Genomic DNA, 16715 nt, shown 5'->3' on the forward strand with positions numbered 1-16715 from the left:
TAAAAATGTATCTGGTGTAAATATGGAATAATGTGGGAAATGCGGCAGATGGGTCGGGCAGCGTGTGAGGGGCGAGGAGCAGAGTCACCGGATCAGATGGGAGACCCTCCACCCATCACGTGATCCTGTTTCCTGTTCATGTTTTTCCACAAATCTGCAGCATCTGCCAGTCACTGCTGGAGTGTACGTGTAGCTTCATCTTTCGCCCGTTCAGAAAAGGCAGTGAGATCCGGATCTATCACGTCCTCTCGTTGTGGGTGGACAATGATTTATTCTGCAATATTTTCAGCATGTTTCCATATAACCACATAACAATTACAGCACAGAAACAGGCCATCTTGGCCCTTCTAGTCCGTGCCAAATGCTTTCTCTCACCTCGTCCTAGGCCTCAAACCATAACCACTGGACTGAGGCCTGGGATTAGGCCTCATTCCACTGTTTTTACCTGCTGAAGAGCAGCCAATGTTTCTGGCTATATGACCCATTTATGTGAGAACTTAGCCTTTTGTATTTATCTGAGCTTTTCATAAGTTTAGTTATACTTTAGTACAGTTTAGTTCAGCTTCACTCCAGAATTTCCAAAGCAACAACCCATTCAGTCAAATAGTTCCACACAATTAAAATAGTTTACAGTATTACATTTTTAAATTTTTTGTTTTGTACTACTTATATAATTTAACTATTTAATATGTATATTCGTATTTTAAATCACAATTTTTAAAATCTATTGTTATGAATTAGGTTCTATTGCTGCCGCTGCGACAACAAATTACATGACATCTGCCGCTGCTATTAAACCTGATTCTGATAATTGGTCTGGGAGACACATCACCGGTCACCTGATCCCGGTTACCGCAGATCGTAATGCGAGATTGAAGCCTTTTCTATTTATTTGTGTTCCTCAGTTGTGTTAAGTTTCCCTTTGTGGTTCCAAAGCAGAAGCTCAGTCTATCTAATATTTCCACAAAATTAAAAGGGGGAATTTGTTTATTCTTATCACGTACTGAGCTACAGTGAAAATCTTGCCTGACCTACCATCCACACAGATCGATACATTACAACAGTACATTGAGCTGATATACGACAAAACAATAACTGTAACAAAGCATTATGGCTGCAGAGAAAGTGCAGTGCAGATAGACATATGGGGCAGGGTCACGTCGAGTTACATTGTGAGGTTGAGTCCATTTTATTGGACCGGAGACCATTAATTTGGCTTACAATCGCAAACAGGAAGCTATCCATGAGCCTGGTGGTACGCGTTTTAAGGCTTTTGTATCTATTCCGCGATGGGGGATTGGGTTTGCAGCATCTTTGAGTACACAGCCTGCTTTTCCAATGCAGGGGACGTGTAGAAAGAGTCCATAGAGGGGAGGCTTGTTTCTATGATGTTCCCAGATGAGACCAAAGTTCTCTGCAGTTCCTTGCAGTCATGGGCAGAGCTTTAGCCATATGAAAGCGTGAAGTATTGACAAGAAGCTCAGAGACCTCGGCCTTCACCCTGCCTTGTGTAGCTGGATCCTGGACTTGCTGTCAGATCACCGGCAGGTGGTAAGAGTGGGCTCCCTCACCTCTGTCTCTCTTACCCTCAGAACACATGCCCCACAGGGTTGTCTCCTTGGCCCCCTCCTTTACTCTCTGTGCACCCATGACTTGTGTCGCCACCCACAGCACCAATCTGTTCATTAAATTTCCTGACGACACTACATTGATTGGCCTAATCCTAAATAATAACTTTCAATCGATCAAATGCTTCCTGACAAGGCTCGGTCTAAACAAACTTTTCACCCTTCTTCAGGAGATTAGTCAGAGGAAGAGCGATATCAGCAAAGTTCTTACAGAACTTACGATAATATCCAACCATTCCCAGAAACCTTTCAAGAGCCTTCTTACCAGTCTGTCACAAAAACTGTGGGTCAACTGTCTAAGAAAAATAACAAGATGGTTTGAGTGGCAAAAATAGATTGTGGTGCTTTTATTTACAAAAAGAGTGGAAAAACAAAAACTTGGATGTCCACATGAAAACAAGAAATTTAAAAAAAAAACTATATATATATACAGCTTGCAATTGTCACCTGTCCAGTTAACAGCCACCCTCAGACTAAACAAAAAAAGAACCCAAAGCCTTGGTAACCCAAGGCTTACAACAGCTAAGCCAATCCCCCTAGACCAACCTGAAGCTAATTGACTCAATTATCTTCCATTTCACACAATCTGAAACTCTACCACCAGTTCTCACAATAAACACATATACTTCATCATAGGATTCACCATTTCCCGGTTAAATAACTTAAATAAACCCCAAAACTTTACCACAAGATGAGTAATTAGGTAACATAACCCTTGTCCCAGGTAAAGATGGTATCCTCCACCATCGGCACACCTGTGCAGGTTGCTGCTGCCTCTATATAAGACAGCTCTATGCAGCAGCTCTGTTTCAGACCCAGTGACTGTGGAGGAGAGAGACGTCAGATTATCATGACACTTCAGCAAAACACTTACTGGAAAGATGACTATGAATAAATTCACCTGAGATAATAAAACTGTGACATAGTGTGTTTCTTTTTTTCATACCTATTACTGCTGGCGATGAGTGTAAAATTGTGACTGTTGATTTATTGTGACGCGTGCACTCACCACAATAACAGAGGGGAATAATGTGTGTGGATGACCCTTTGAGTGTTTTACCGAGTGTGCCATGAGACGTCTGTAATCAGTGACGGGCCTTCATCACACAGTCGGAATAGGAACTTCAGAAATTGCCTGGATTTTGCTCGCACAGGAGCCAACTTGCCTTGACCTACAACACAGCCAAGACAGATCACAGTGGCATGGCCAAATTCACTCTTAGCTAAGTCAACTGTAAGATTGGCCCTGGAAAGCCTGTCAAACAGCTTTTCAGCAGAGATATGCTCTTCCCAAGTGTCACTCCCTGTGACTAAGTCATCAATATTGGCATCTGTGTGTCCTAACCCTTGAATTACAGAATCAATCATTCTCTGGAATGTTCCTGGAGCATATTTCATTCCAAATGGTGAAACATTGTATTCATACAACCCAGAAGGTGTCACAAATGCAGAAATTTCTCTACCTCAGTCCATCAATGGAACACACCAATACCCTTTTAACAGATCAATCTTTGTAAGAAATTACCTTTTCCAACCTTATCGATGCAATCATCCACCCTAGGGATAGGATAGGCATCTGTTTTTGTTACTGCATTTACCTTCCTATAATCAGTGCAAAATCTAACACTACCATCAGGTTTGAGCACAATAACGCAGGGTAAGCTCCAATCTGATGTTGAAGGCCTAATAATACCATTTTCAGCATATATTCAATTTCTTGCTCAGCCACTTTACACTTTTCTACGTTCATGTGATATGGGTGTTGCTTAATCAGTTTGGCTTGACCTATATCTACATCATGTACTGCGACCATGGTTTGCTTGGGAGCACCAGGAAATAAACCTTTAAACTTCAGAATTAATTCCTTCAGCTGTTGTTGTTGCTTTGGCTGCAGATGAGCCAACTTGTTGTCAGTGTTTTCGAGAACAACCGAGTTCATTAGCCTAACTGGGACCATGTTTGGCTTGTGAAAACTCTCACGCGAGTCAATTGTTTCATTCTCAGGGTTGTCAGATTTATATGTTTGACAACACTCACCGATGGTGCCTGCTTGCCAGAATAAGGCTTTATCATATTGATGTGTACCACCTGTGTTAGTTTACGTCAGTCATGTGTTTTAATAACATAATTCACATCATTAATTTGAGAGACTATTTCATACAGTCCATTGAATTTTGCTTGAAGTGGACTTGTCAACATTGGAGATAAGGCAAGCACATTATCCCCCACCTAGTATTTTCTTTTGTTTTGGTCCGCTTATCAAACCAACACTTCATTTTGTTTTGAGAAATCTTTAAGTTTTGTCTCGCTAGACGACAGGCTTGGTATAGTTTATTTTTGAACTTCAAAACATAGTCTAACAAGTTAACATGTACATCCCCATCAATTCACTGTTCCTTTAACAAGGTCAAAGGTCCCTTCACTCTATGACCAAATACAAGTTCAAATGGACTAAAGCCCAATGATTCTTGTACCGACTCTCTTAAGCCTGATTTATACTTGTGCGTCAAGTGTACGCCATAGGCACCACGTACCCTACGCCATACCCACGCTGCACCCTACGCTGCAGGGTAACGTGCAACTCCTCAAAAAAGTAACTCACGCGTCGCGGCGATGCAGACCGCAACAACTGTGATTGGTCTGCTTGGTAGCATTGCATTTCTAGTTGCTTTTCTCTGCCATGTCTGTACACTGATGCAAAATAAATGGTTGGAGACAATGAACCAGATCATCAAATCTACCTGCCAACATGGGAAAATATTTGAAATGCATCTCGTCGTCCATGTCTCTCACAAAGAAGCTCAACAGTGTCAGAGAAACCCCACCGCCAACTTGCGTTTTGGTGGTGAAGTGCAGAGCAATGCAGACACAACTATGCATGCTCGCTACGCAAAAATTAAATCAGGCCTATGGTGTAGGATATGGCGTATCTCGAACGCACAAGTATAAATCAGCCTTTACGGTGAACAAAAGCAAATGTATTCCTTCATCCCAATTTTTTCTATTTTCAACACAGTATGCCTTAATCATTTTTTGACAGTAGAATGAAATCTTTCTAAAGCCCCTTGTGATTCCAGATGCTACACAGACGATGCAATTTGTTTAGCTCCCAGTTCATAAAATACCTGCTGGAATAATCCAGATGTAAAATTACTTCCTTGATCAGACTGGATTTCTTTAGGCAAACCAAATAAAGTAAAAAAAAACTTAAGAGCCTTCGTCACAGTTTTAGCTTTAATATTTCTGAGAGGTATTGCCTCTGGGAATCTGGATGCAGTACACATAATAGTTAGTAAATACTGATGGACAGCTTTAGTCTTTGGCAATGGGCCAACACAATCCACTATAAATTTGGAAAAGGGTTCACCAAATGCAGGTATAGGCCGGAGTGGGGCCACTGGGGTGACCTGATTAGGTTTACCCACAACTTGACAAGTGTGACAGGTTCTGCAAAAGGTCACAATATCTTTCCTCAAATTCGGCCAGTAAACTTCTTTCATAATCCTGTTTACAGTTTTATTCTCTCCAAAATGGCCACCGAAGGGCATACTGTGAGCCAAAGTTTAAATTTCAGTCCTATGAACTTTAGGAACTACAACTTGGTGAACAATTGCCCATTTCTCACTCGCAGGTATAGCAGGTGGCCTCCACTTCCTCATTAACACTCCCTCCTGAAGATAATACCCTACTGACATTTTCTTAATCTCATCATCTGAGAGAGATGTTTCTTATAAAGCTTCAATCTCAGGGTCTTGGTTCTGTTCTGTTATAAACTCCTTCCTAGACAGGGATAAATTTTTCTCATCAGACTTACTACCTGAATCCTGTTGAAACAATGAAGGCTGAAAGGTCCCTGACAAGTCATCATAACCTGAATCCTGGTCAACCTGATTTTGGCTATCATGGGTATCAGAATCATGCTGCACAGAACCGTCTGCATTGGCAGACATTTTAGCCATACTTCGAGTTACTGTGATAAATATTAAAATCCATCTGTGGGTCGTCAGTGGTTGGCTTAGTTGTCAACTGCACTGCAGGAACAACTTTACCATCTGCCAGGTCATTCCCTGACAGCAAAGTAACAGCTTCCACCGGTAAACTGGAGCATAATCCGATCCTAACAGGTCCTGAAACAAACCCTGACTGTAAAGTTACCTTGTGCAATGGCACAGAAACAATGCTGCCCCCAATGCCTTTAATAAGATTTACCTCACCAATGTTAGTCTCACCACTAAACTTTAGAAGGCTGTCTAATATAAGTGACTGAGAAGCCCCAGTATCTCGAAAAATGTTCACTGGTACCGGGGTTGACCCTTCCATTACTAATACAAACCCATCTGACATAAAATGATGGAATCCCTACTTAACTCAGTCAGACCTCTCAGTCCTTAACTGAGCCTCAGCAGAATGTTCAGAACCCTGTGGGTTTATAGGTGCTTCAACATACTGATCACAGGCATGTGGGACTGCCTCCTTTTCCTTTTTCTTCTTCAGGACAGAATAATTAGCCACCATATGACCAGCTTTCTTACAATAGTAACAAGGCAGACCAGAATATTTCTCCTTCAACTGCTTCCCTTCATCCTTAGTCTCGTCACTAGTCCCAGCTTTAATTTCTGGTTTACCCTGGTTATCCCTGCTACTCTTTTGGAAGCTCTTATTCTGGGTACACTTAACCTTATGAGTTAAAGCAAACTTAACTGCTAATCTAGCAGACTCCTGCAAAGTGGCAGCATCCTTTTCACTTAAATACATCTTTATGTCATCAGGGACACACATTTTGAATTCTTCAATTAAAACCAACTCTTTCAAGCTGTTAAAATCATCATTTACATTGTTATGTCTGCACCAGCGGTCAAAACACACAAACTTCTCATAAGCACATTCCATATAAGTCCGGTTCATAGATTTCCTCAAATTTCTAAACTTTTGCCTGTATGCTTCTGGGACCAACTCATAAGCTTTGAGCACAGCCTGTTTCACTATGTCATAATCAGCTGCTTCATCAACTGTCAAAGCAGAATAGGCTAGCTGAGCCTTCCCCTTAATTACACTTTGTAAGAGAATAGGGCAAACCTCTTTTGGCCATTTTAAACCCTGAGCAAACTTCTCAAGATGCTGAAAGTATTTATCAACCTCTGCCTCGTCAAATGGAGGCACTAATTTAACTTCCCGACTGGCCTCAAACTTATCACCAGAGTCTAACACTAGACCCCTTTGCTGCAATCTCTCTACCTTTTCCAGCTCGAACAGCCTCTGTCTTTCTGCTTCCTCTCTGTTTTTCTGCGTCTTTAGTCTCAACCTGTCTCTGCCTTTCCACAGCCTCTATCTTTATTTTTTCTAACTTGTGCGGGAGCTCTAGCTCACTAGGTTTACTTTCAGGAAACACCTCCAACTCCTGCACTTTAAACACACCCTCAGATACATAATACTCAGCTATTTTCCTCTGCATCTGTGACCTCCTCATTGTCGATTTCACCTTCACAGTTTTAACCTTTCAGCAATACTCAGCAACTCAATCCTTCTGGTGTCCTCTAACGCCTCAGAGGTTGGCACTTCCAGACATCAATCAACATCCATTGCTGCTGATTTTCCATACACAAATAAATCAAAAGGGATTACTCCAATGAAACCGATAACTAATTAATACACCTCCAAATCTTTTCCTATATCGGATGCAGGCCCCAATTTTGACCCTGTAACACTATAGAAATGAGTCAGCAGCAATAGACTACACCTAGAGTCTGTTTTTGATGTTAAATCCACTATCTTTATTAGTACCTACTAACAATATCGTAACTTAAGCAAGATAAACAAAAGTTAACAGTGTTATATGTATATATGTGGGTAAATATAACTCCCAAACTATTGAGCTCAGGGGAAACAGGGCTTGGAGTCTTGAGATGGTAAACTATGAAAGTTCAGTACAACCACAGAATAGTTGAGGAGAGAGAGATATTTGTAATCCAGGGTAAATGTCGAAAGAAGGCAATAACGTTGAATTCCACAGCATCCATGGTGGTAAAACGAGGGAACAGTCGCTGTAGATTTTATCCGTCATTGTTCCAAATCCACATACAAATTATCACCAAAAGTGACTTGTCACAAGAGGTATCGTCTTCAAGTGAATTTCCACACCACACCCAGGCAAGGGTTAACACATAAGTGGTCTTCACAGGATACCCCAAATCAGATCCACTCCTATGGATCAAACGAGATGACAATCACACATTCAATGTATGCTGAATCGATAATTAACCCACCCTTATGGGCAGAGGAAAGTTCGAAACAGTGACCCTTGGCCAGTAGTTCCCTTGTTTCGAACCTTCCATTTTTCCTCCTTCATCTCTGTCTGACTGAGTATCTGTGTCCTTGGTTAAAACTAAACAAGCTGTGAGCGATGTAAACAAGTTGCAAGTCAGACTGATTACCATTCTTAATCTCTCTCTCTCTCTCAAAATGACAATCCACAACAAACGAAATCTACAGATTCACAACAACAGCCACTCCTCATTGTGAACTGACTGGTGTGCCAGTAGGTGGGATGACTGAGTGAATCCTTTCCCACATTCTGAGCTGGTGAATGGCTTCTCCCCAGTGTGAACTCGCTGATGACTCTGTAGGTTGGATGACTGAGTGAATCTCTTCCCACAGACTGAGCAGGTGAATGGCCTCTCCCCAGTGTGAACTCGCTGATGATTCTGTAGGGTGGATGACTGAGTGAATCTTTTCCCACAGACTAAGCAGGTGAATGGCTTCTCCCCAGTGTGAACTCGCTGATGATTCTGTAGGGTGGATGAGTGAGTGAATTTCTTCCCACAGACTGAGCAGGTGAATGGCCTCTCCCCAGTGTGAACTCGCTGATGACTCTGCAGGAGGGATGACTGAGTGAATCTCTTCCCACAGACTGAGCAGGTGAACGGCTTCTCCCCAGTGTGAACTCGCTGATGTGCCACTAGGTTGGATGACTCAGTGAATCTCTTCTCAGAGACTGAGCAGGTGAACAGCATCTCTCCAGTGTGAACTCGCTGGTGAGCCATTAGCTTAGATGAGCAAGTGAATCTCTTCCCACAGACTGAGCAGGTGAGTGGCTTCTCCACAGTGTGGACTCGCTGATGTCTCTGTAGGCTGGATGACTCAGTGAATCTCTTCCCACATTCTGAGCAGGTGAATGGCTTCTCCCCAGTGTGAACTCGCTGATGACTCTGTAGGTTGGATGACTGAGTGAATCTCTTCCCACAGACTGAGCAGGTGAATGGCCTCTCCCCAGTGTGAACTCGCTGATGATTCTGTAGGGTGGATGACTGAGTGAATCTTTTCCCACAGACTAAGCAGGTGAATGGCTTCTCCCCAGTGTGAACTCGCTGATGATTCTGTAGGGTGGATGAGTGAGTGAATCTCTTCCCACAGACTGAGCAGGTGAATGGCCTCTCCCCAGTGTGAACTCGCTGATGACTCTGCAGGAGGGATGACTGAGTGAATCTCTTCCCACAGACTGAGCAGGTGAACGGCTTCTCCCCAGTGTGAACTCGCTGATGTGCCACTAGGTTGGATGACTCAGTGAATCTCTTCTCAGAGACTGAGCAGGTGAACAGCATCTCTCCAGTGTGAACTCGCTGGTGAGCCATTAGCTTAGATGAGCAAGTGAATCTCTTCCCACAGACTGAGCAGGTGAATGGCTTCTCCACAGTGTGGACTCGCTGATGTCTCTGTAGGCTGGATGACTCAGTGAATCTCTTCCCACATTCTGAGCAGGTGAATGGCTTCTCCCCAGTGTGAACTCGCTGATGTTTCTGTAGGGTGGATTGATCAGCGAATCTCTTCCCACAGACTGAGCAGGTGAAGGGCTTCTCGCCAGTGTGAACTCGCTGATGTCTCTGTAGGGTGGATGAATTAGTGAATCTCTTCCCACAGACTGAGCAGGTGAACGGCTTCTCCCCAGTGTGAACTCGCTGATGTGCCAGTAGGTTGGATGACTCAGTGAATCTCTTCCCACATACTGAGCAGGTGAATGGCTTCTCCCCAGTGTGGACTCGCTGATGTCTCTGTAGGCTGGATGACTGAGTGAATCTCTTCCCACAGACTGAGCAGGTGAATGGCCTCTCCCCAGTGTGAACTCGCTGATGATTCTGTAGGGTGGATGACTGAGTGAATCCTTTCTCACATTCTGAGCTGGTGAACGGCTTCTCCCCAGTGTGAACTCGCTGATGAATCTGTAGGTTGGATGACTGAGTGAATCTCTTCCCACAGACTGAGCAGGTGAATGGCCTCTCCCCAGTGTGAACTCGCTGATGATTCTGTAGGGTGGATGACTGAGTGAATCTTTTCCCACAGACTAAGCAGGTGAATGGCTTCTCCCCAGTGTGAACTCGCTGATGATTCTGTAGGGTGGATGAGTGAGTGAATCTCTTCCCACAGACTGAGCAGGTGAACGGCTTCTCTCCAGTGTGAACTCGCTGATGACTCTGTAGGGTGGATGACTGAGTGAATCTCTTCCCACAGACTGAGCAGGTGAACGGCTTCTCCCCAGTGTGAACTCGCTGATGTGCCACTAGGTTGGATGACTCAGTGAATCTCTTCTCAGAGACTGAGCAGGTGAACAGCATCTCTCCAGTGTGAACTCGCTGGTGAGCCATTAGCTTAGATGAGCAAGTGAATCCCTTCCCACAGTCTGAGCAGGTGAACGGCCACTCCCCACTGTGAACTGACTGGTGTGCCAGCAGTTTGGATGACTGACTGAACCCTTTCCCACATTCTAAGCAGGTGAACGGCTTCTCTCCAGTGTGAACTCGCTGATGACTCAGTAGGCTGGATGACTGAGTGAATCTCTTCCCACAGACTGAGCAGGTGAACGGCTTCTCCCCAGTGTGAACTCGCTGATGATTCTGTAGGCTGGATGAATTAGTGAATCCCTTCCTACAGAATGAGCAGGTGAACGGCTTCTCCCCAGTGTGAACTCGCTGATGACTCTGTAGGTTGGATGACTGAGTGAATCCCTTCCCACATTCTGAGCAGGTGAACGGCTTCTCCCCAGTGTGAATTCGCTGATGATTCTGTCGGCTGGATGAATTAGTGAATCTCTTCCCACAGACTGAGCAGGTGAACGGCTTCTCCCCAGTGTGGACTCGCTGATGTCTCTGTAGGCTGGATGACTCAGTGAATCTCTTCCCACATTCTGAGCATGTGAATGGCTTCTCCCCAGTGTGAACTCGCTGATGTTTCTGTAGGGTGGATTTATCAGTGAATCTCTTCCCACAGACTGAACAGGTGAATGGCTTCTCGCCAGTGTGAACTCGCTGATGTCTCTGTAGGGTGGATGAATTAGTGAATCTCTTCCCACAGACTGAGCAGGTGAATGGCTTCTCCCCAGTGTGAACTCGCTGGTGACTCCGTAGGTTGGATGACTCAGTGAATCTCTTCCCACAGACTGAGCAGGTGAATGGCTTCTCCCCAGTGTGGACTCGCTGATGTCTCTGTACGCTGGATGACTCAGTGAATCTCTTCCCACATTCTGAGCAGGTGAACGGCTTCTCCCCAGTGTGAACTCGCTGATGTTTCTGTCGGGTGGATTGATCAGCGAATCTCTTCCCACAGACTGAGCAGGTCAATGGCTTCTCGCCAGTGTGAACTCGCTGATGTCTCTGTAGGGTGGATGAATTAGTGAATCTCTTCCCACAGACTGAGCAGGTGAACGGCTTCTCCCCAGTGTGAACTCGCTGATGTGCCAGTAGGTTGGATGACTGAGTGAATCTCTTCCCACAGACTGAGCAGTTGAACGGCTTCTCCCCAGTGTGAACTCGCTGATGTGCCAGTAGGTTGGATGACTGAGTGAATCTCTTCCCACAGACTGAGCAGGTGAATGGCTTCTCCCCGGTGTGAACTCGCTGGTGAGCCATTAGGTCAGATGACCGAGTGAATCCTTCCCCACAAGTTCAGCAGATGACCAGCCTCTGCCCAGTGTGAATTGCCTGGTGTGTCCACAGGTGGGATGACCGACTGAATCCCTTCTCGCACACAGATCAGATGAATGGCCTTGTCCAGTGTGAACTTGCTGATGTACCTTCAATTGAGATAACCGAGTGAATCCACTCCCACTGTCTGAGCAGGTGAACGGCCTTTCCCCTGTGTAAAATGACGGTCGAGCCAGTCGGTCAGATGACCAAGTGAATCCCTCCCCACAGTCTGAGCTGGAAGGATGGTTGATTGAAATCCTTGCTCCACTTCTCAAACATCTGGACAGAGACAGCAAAACTGGCGTACTGGGTTTAAAATCCTAGGAGCTAAATTCCATCTCGTTTTTAACCTGTAAAAAGATTTACAAAATCCATCATTGGGTTAGGACCAAATTTCAGATGAGATTACTTGAGTTCTCAAGGTTTGATCTGGTATCACACTGTTGCAATGAGGTTCAACCCAAGTTGGAGAGAGAAATCATCTTCTGACTGGGCACAGTGCTGGTATCTGGAATGGCCATCAATTCCTTGATGCTCTTCCTGTCTCTCTAAGAATGGGGCATTTCTGCCATCTCCAATCTGTGACCTGGCTCAGTTTGCCTCTCTCCATTTGTATTATTCCCTGTTCCTGCTGAGCAGCATGGGTGCCTGGCCCCACAGTAACTGAAAGAGTATCAGACAAATTGTCTTTCTTGTCATGCACCTGGGATTTTCTTTTATGCATTATTAACTTAAAAGTGCCACAGTTTTAACACCATATACAAAATTCCTGCTGAGATGAATGGTTGGTCTGCACAGCTGTTAAAAGAACTTAGAGGGAATTTTTGTATTATTTCAGGTTCTTGTCACAGTCATCGAAAATTACAATACAGAAACAGGCCCTTTGGGCCATCTGGTTTGTGCTGAACTATTTAATCTGCCCACTCCCATACCCCTACCATCCAGGTACCTATGCAAACCTCTTAAATGTTGAAATTGAGCTCGCATGCACCACTTGTGCTGGCTGCTCATTCCACACCTGGATGACCATCTGTGTGAAGAAGTTTCCCCTCATGTTCCCCTTAACGTTTCACCTTCTACCCTTAACCCATGGCCTCTGATTGTCGTCCCACCCCATCTCAGTGGTAAAAGCCAGCTTGCATTTACCCTATCTATACCCCTCATAATAGTGGTATACCTCCATCAAATCTCCCCTCAATCTTTTATGTTCCAAGGAATAAAGTCCGGACTTGTTCAATCTTTCCTAATAACCCAAGTCCTCCAGACCTGGCAACATCCTTGTGAATTTTCTCTGAACTCTTTCAACCTCTTTTACAACCTTCATGTAGGTAGGTGACCAAAACTGTACACAATACTCCAAATTAGGCCTCACCAATGTCTTCCACAAGTCAAGATAACATCTATCTATTGTTGTCAGTACTTTGGTTCATGAAGGCCAATGGGCCAAAATCTTTCTTTCCATCACATCTATGACACCATTTTCAATAGACAATCGGTGCAGGAGTAGGCCATTTGGCCCTTCGAGCTGGTACTGCCATTCACTGTGATCATGGCTGATCATCCACAATCAGTACCCCTTTCCTGCCTTCTCCCCATATCCCTTCACTCTGCTATCATTAAGAGATCTCTCCAACTCCTTCTTAAAAGCATTCAGAGAATTGGCCTCCACTGCCTTCTGAGGCAGAATATTCCACAGATTCACAACTCTCTGGGTGAAAAAGTTTTTCCTCAACTCCATTCGAAATGACCTACCCCTTATTCTCAAATTGTGGCCTCTGGTTCTGGACTCCCCCAACATCAGTGAATTGAGGACTTGTATTCCCACATCCCTTTCTTCTACAACACTCCTCAGTGCTCTACCAGTCACGGTGAAAGACCTCCCTTGGTAGGTCATACCAAAGTGCAACACCTCACACTTGTCTGCATTAAATTCCATTTTCCATTTCTCAAACCATTTTCCCAGTTGGTCCAGATCGCACAGCAGCCATGATAGTCTTCCTCATTGTTCACTACACCACCAATCTTGGTGTCAGCTACAAATTTGCTGATCCAGTTAACCACACTATCATCCAGATTACTGATATAGATGACAAACAATAACAGATCCAGCAGTGATCCCTGTGGCACACCACTAGTCACAGGCCTCCAGTCAGAGAGGCAACCATCTGCTACCACACAGTGGCTTCTCCCAAAGACAGTGTCTCATCCAATTTACTATCTCATCTTGAATGCTGAGTGACTGAACCTTCTTGATCCACCTCTCATATTCCACCTCTGTAATCTGTACAGGGTCTAGGAATTTGATGCTGCTTTGCCTCACTTCTATAGACTCTGCGTTCATCTCCTGAGCAAAAAATATCTCTCACATCTATTTTGTCTCCTCATATGGATTACCATTCTGATCTTGCAGAGGATTAATTTTTTCCCTTGCAATCTTTTCACACTGAACATATCTGCAGAATCCATGAGGATTCTCCTTGACCTTGTCTGCTGGGGCAACCTCATGCCTTCTTTGTCTTTCATAAGTGTTCACTTGAATTCCCTGTATTTCATAATTACCCATTTGTTCCAATCTGCCTGTACCTGGTATGCACCTCCTTTTTATTGATCTGGGAGATGAAAGCCAAAGGGGTGATAGAGCTGCATGGTGTGGGGTGGGGTTGGGGGGGGGGGTTAAACTAAAGTTGCAGGGGGAATGGGAGCCTGAATAACAGAACAGATAGTGCAGGGTTTGCAGTGACATTTGTTGTTCAGACCTCAGACAAAGTCAGGAATGAAAAAGTTGAGCATGGTGCAGTGAATAGGCTGAGCCCTGTATATTTCAATACAAGGAGCAGTGTAGGAAAGGCGGATGTGTTCAGGGCATGGATCAACACCTGGAATTATGACACTAGGATCTGGCAACTGTGGCCTGGGACAGGCTGCTTTATGGCAAAGGCGTGCTTGGTAAATTGAGGCCTTCAAAGCAAAATTTTGAAAGTACAAAGCGGGTATGTGCTTCTCAGAATAAAAGGTAAGGATAGAAACTGTATGGAACCTTGGTTTTCAAGAGATATCGAGACCCTGGTGAAGCACAAAATGGAGTTGCAGAACAGGGATAGGCAGGTAGGTTCTTGTGGAGTAGAAGAAATGCAAGAGAACACATAAGAAGTAAATCAGGACGGCTAAAAGAAGGCATGAGATTGCCCTCACAGAAAAGATGAAAGATAATCCTCAGGGATTCTGGAGATAGATTAAAAGCAAAAGGATTGCAAGGCACTAAGTTGGTCCTCTGAAAGACCGGAATGGCAATCCATGTCTGGAACCAAAGCAGATGGTGGAGATCTTAAATATTCTTTTCATCCCTATTTACTCAGATGGAGACAGTGTCAATGAGAGTGTGGAAAAGCGGCATTAAAATCATGGACCCTGCACAGATTAAAGAAGAGGGTGGATAAATCTCCAGGGCATGACAAGGTGCTCCCTCGGACCCCATGGGAGGCAAGTGCAGAAATCGTTGGGCCCCAGCAGAGATAATTAAATCATCCTTAGTGAAGGGAGAGTTATCAGAGGATTGTAGGATAGGCAAAGTTATTTCGCCGTTCAACATAGAACATGGAAATCTACAGCATATTCCAGGCCATTCAGCCCACAATGTTGTGCCAACCATGAAATTTACTCTAGAAACTGCCTAGAATTTCCCTAGCACATAGACCTCTATGTTTCTAAGCTCCATGTACCTATCTAAGAGGCTGTTAACAGACCCTATTGTATCTGCCTCGACCACCACTGCTGGCAGTGCATTCCACACACCCACCACTCTCTGTGTAAAAAAACTTACCCCTGACATCCCCTCGGTATCTATTTCCAAGCAGCTTAAAACTATGCCCCTCACGTTAGCCATTTCAGCCCTGGGAAAAGCCTCTGGCTATCCACACGATCAATACCCCTCATCATCTTATCCACCTAAAAAAGGCTTTGTTGGAAGTAGGCAAAATTATGAGGGTATCGATGGGGTAAATGCAAGCAGCTTTTACCACTGATGTTGGGTGGGATGACAACCAGAGGTCATGGGTAAGTGACTTCCCCATTTATACAGCACAATACAGGCCCTTCGGCCCACAATGCTGTGCTGAACATTACTTACTTTAGAAATTCCCTAGAGTTCCCCATAGCCCTGTATTTTTCTACGCGCCATGTACCTATCAAGGAGCCTCTTAAAAGACCGTATTGTATCCAGCTTAATCACTGTGGCCGGCAGCCCATTCCACGCACTCACCACTCTGTGTAAAAAACTTACCCCTTGTGGTGATATCACGTGTCAGGACGTGACTGGACAGAGTTCCCAACATGAGCAGAAATGAAGAATGATCGAGAAGCATGACAGTGTAAAACATGGTTTTGCTGCTGTTAAATACAAGTTCAATTCTGCAGAATATGGTTTGTTATTAGTAACCCACGGTACGTATAAAGAACACAACACCCCGACATCTCCTTCGTACCTGCTTCCAAGCACCTTAAAACTGTGCCCTCTCTGCAGATTTTCTCTTGTTTGTGACTGGAGGCAGAACAAAGGTGATTTTCACAACAGCTGATGTAAAAGATTTTGTTCCCTTTCTCCGAGTTCCCGATCCTTGCATTTAGACAGCTGGAGCTCAGCTCTGTCTGAGAGACCCATCGGTTCCCATTCCCTCATCAGCCGGAAGCTCCCCGGGACCCGTGTACGGATGGTGGGGCTGAGAGAGAGGGAAGAGAGCAGGACTGTCCCGGGATTGCGGGTCATGGTGTCCGGAGTCACAACAATTGTCCCTCCCCCTCCGCTCTCCCCTTTCCATGTCTCCCCCCGCACCCCAACCCTCACCTTTCCCCAGCACCCTGGAGACTCGTTCTTACCTGCTGTCGGTCTGCTGAGGCCTTTCGTGTACTGCGCGCATGCGTGATATTCGGCAACGTCACAATACTGACGCCTGCGCATTTGATCTGTGCTTCGACGACGGCGAAGTTTTGGGCGCAGGGAGTTATGGGGAAGTACGGCGCCATGAAAGGTTTCGCAAGCATCAGTTCCATTTCCTTTCTTTCCTTTTCAATCTTTTTATTAGTTTCATAAAAATAAACATAACATAATAGTAGTACAAAGTTATTGGGAATATATTGT

At 44.7% G+C, this 16715-nt stretch overlaps 1 protein-coding gene across 1 annotated transcript in view; it reads right to left on the bottom strand.

Annotated features, from left to right (window-relative positions):
• The window catches only part of LOC140207824 (uncharacterized), a 32896-nt gene extending 16426 nt beyond the window's left edge, over positions 1-16470 (bottom strand). The window contains exons 1-3 of the mRNA XM_072276385.1: positions 16454-16470; positions 10217-11931; positions 8834-9925 (exon numbers count right to left, since the gene is read on the bottom strand). Of these exons, the coding sequence (XP_072132486.1) occupies positions 8834-9925; positions 10217-11524 (2400 nt within the window). The 5' untranslated portion in view covers positions 11525-11931; positions 16454-16470. The remainder of the gene's footprint in view (positions 1-8833; positions 9926-10216; positions 11932-16453) is intronic.
• Between the last annotated feature and the right edge of the window lie 245 nt (positions 16471-16715).

Source organism: Mobula birostris, chromosome 13 (assembly GCF_030028105.1).
Source record: "Mobula birostris isolate sMobBir1 chromosome 13, sMobBir1.hap1, whole genome shotgun sequence".
Lineage (NCBI taxonomy): Eukaryota > Metazoa > Chordata > Chondrichthyes > Myliobatiformes > Myliobatidae > Mobula > Mobula birostris.